Raw genomic sequence first — 2,043 nt, 5'->3', positions numbered from 1 at the left:
TGTGCCCCGTCCCCTCGCCATCGCCTGGCGCCGACTCCCCCGCCGTGTGCTGCCGTACCCTGGTGCGCCCTGCTTCCCCAGCCCGGCTTGTGTGCCCACGGGCCCCGGTACGCGCTGTTTCTCAGCCCACCGTGTCCTTCCCCGTGCCCCTGCACACCTCCGTCTGCTCCCAGGCTCTAGCAACCATCCCCGAGCCCTGTGTGCCCCTTCTCCCGAACAGCTCAGGTGCCGCTCCGGGATGGGAGGGGGACAAGAATGGCCTGGCCCTGGGACTCCGCTCCCCCCCCAGCCCCTTGGGGGTCTTCTCTGTCTTTGTCCCTGACTCTGCTGCTCTCCCTAGTGTCCCGCCTGCACTGTGAGAGTGAGTCCTTCAAGATGGACCTCATCCTGGATGTGAACATCCAGATCTACCCCGTGGACCTTGGTAAGCTGTTGGGCTGCTAGTCCAGAGTGGGCTGGGATGAGGTGAGGATAGAGAGACACATGCTGGTGCTCAGAGGAGGAAGGCTGAGTTTGCTATGAACAAGGAATGAGCTAGCTTAGACTTTCTTGGGCCCCTGTGCAGTCTGCAGGTCACAGGAGGTGCTGGGCACTCTCACTGTGCTGGGGCTGAGCTGGATTCTGGTTCATCCCACAGTGAGATTCGTTTGTGCTCATCTCTGGCCCGTTCCCCAGAGATGCTCTCTAGTGAAACTGCCTCAGCTGGTGGCAGCCAAGCTTTAAGGGAGACTTTCTGAAATGAGCTTCTGTGGCTAAATATACTAAACGGGTGGAAAAGAGAGTCCTACCCTAAATGAAGCCCAGAAAGGCTGGAACTGGTGCTGCCCAGGGTCTAGCCAAGCCCTCTGGGACTCTCCCCACAAATCTCTTGCTGTGTCCCATGAAAACACCAGCAGTGGTGTCCTGGTGGCTCTGGTCTCCTCCATGGTGGTGACCAACATCTATGAGGAATGGGGAGACAGAGGATCTAGCGTGATCTTTTCCTCGTTCCCCGCAATCTTGGAGGACTGAACGCAGGGACGGGGCTTTGTGCTAAACCTGCCAGGGCGGCTCCTTGCCACCACCCCGAGATCTGCTGTGGCTGCTGCTGCTCCGGCTGCGCCCCCCACCTTCTCACTGCTCCTCTGCCCTCTCCTCCCAGGGGACAAGTTCCGCCTGGTCATTGCCAGCACCTTGTACGAAGATGGCACCCTGGATGACGGCGAGTATAACCCCACAGATGACAGGCCGTCCAGGTATGGGGGTCCAGCGGGGACCCGCGTGGGGGTGGATGAGGGGAAAGGTGAAGTGCTGAGGAGCTGAGAGGTACCTTCTCCCAAAGGATGCTCAGCTGGGGGAACACCCCTGGCTGACTCTTCTCTGAGCTCCTACCGTCCCGTCGCAGGGCAGACCAGTTCGAGTATGTGATGTACGGCAAGGTGTACAGGATCGAAGGGGATGAGACCTCCACGGAGGCAGCCACGCGCCTGTGAGTGCCTGTCGGCAGGAGTGGGGGGACGTGGTGCCCTGGGGTGGTGTGGGGGAGGCACCGGGATCCCAGCCCGGGTCTCCCATGGGATTCCCTGCTCTCACCGCTCCTCTCCTCCTGTCTCAGCTCTGCCTACGTGTCTTACGGAGGGCTGCTCATGCGGCTGCAGGGAGACGCAAACAACCTGCATGGGTTTGAAGTGGACTCTCGAGTTTACCTGCTGATGAAGAAGCTGGCCTTCTAGGAGACCTCCTGCCTCCGTGGGCTGCCCCAGAGACTTTCTGCTGGCGAGCAAACAGGAGCCCTGTGACCCCAAATCCTGCCCCAGCTTCCGTGCTGCCTGGCCGCTCCGGAGCTGGGGAGGAAGGAGCAGTTCCCCTCCTCATCCCGGCCTCTTTTGACTTCTGCTGCGATCCGCAGCCCCCTCCTGCATGGAGAGAGGTGCCTGGCGGCCAAGTGGAGACTGTGCTGGGTGCTCCGCGGTCCTGCCTGCTGGGCGTCCCTTCCCACCTCTGCCTTCCTGTGCTTCAAAAGCAGGCTCGGCCCTGGCTCTGGCCAGGGGCAGCGGGACTGGG

The 2,043-nt window shown here is 61.4% G+C and overlaps 1 protein-coding gene across 2 annotated transcripts; it reads left to right on the top strand.

Moving 5' to 3' along the window:
• Positions 1 to 348: 348 nt before the first annotated feature.
• On the top strand, positions 349 to 1,712 carry POLR2H (polymerase (RNA) II (DNA directed) polypeptide H). 2 transcript variants are annotated; one of them, XM_009586328.1, is made up of 4 exons: positions 349 to 424; positions 1,142 to 1,235; positions 1,385 to 1,468; positions 1,595 to 1,712. In XM_009586328.1, exons 1-4 carry the CDS (start codon positions 376 to 378, stop codon positions 1,710 to 1,712), a joined length of 345 nt encoding a protein of 114 aa, XP_009584623.1. In that variant the 5' UTR covers positions 349 to 375. The 2 variants fall into 2 exon arrangements, with proteins under 2 accessions (XP_009584623.1, XP_009584624.1); XM_009586329.1 differs by lacking the exon at positions 1,385 to 1,468.
• Positions 1,713 to 2,043: the final 331 nt, after the last annotated feature.

Source organism: Fulmarus glacialis, unplaced genomic scaffold (genome assembly GCF_000690835.1).
Source record: "Fulmarus glacialis isolate BGI_N327 unplaced genomic scaffold, ASM69083v1 C13922923, whole genome shotgun sequence".
Taxonomy (NCBI): domain Eukaryota; kingdom Metazoa; phylum Chordata; class Aves; order Procellariiformes; family Procellariidae; genus Fulmarus; species Fulmarus glacialis.
This window is presented reverse-complemented; position numbering and strand designations above follow the sequence as displayed.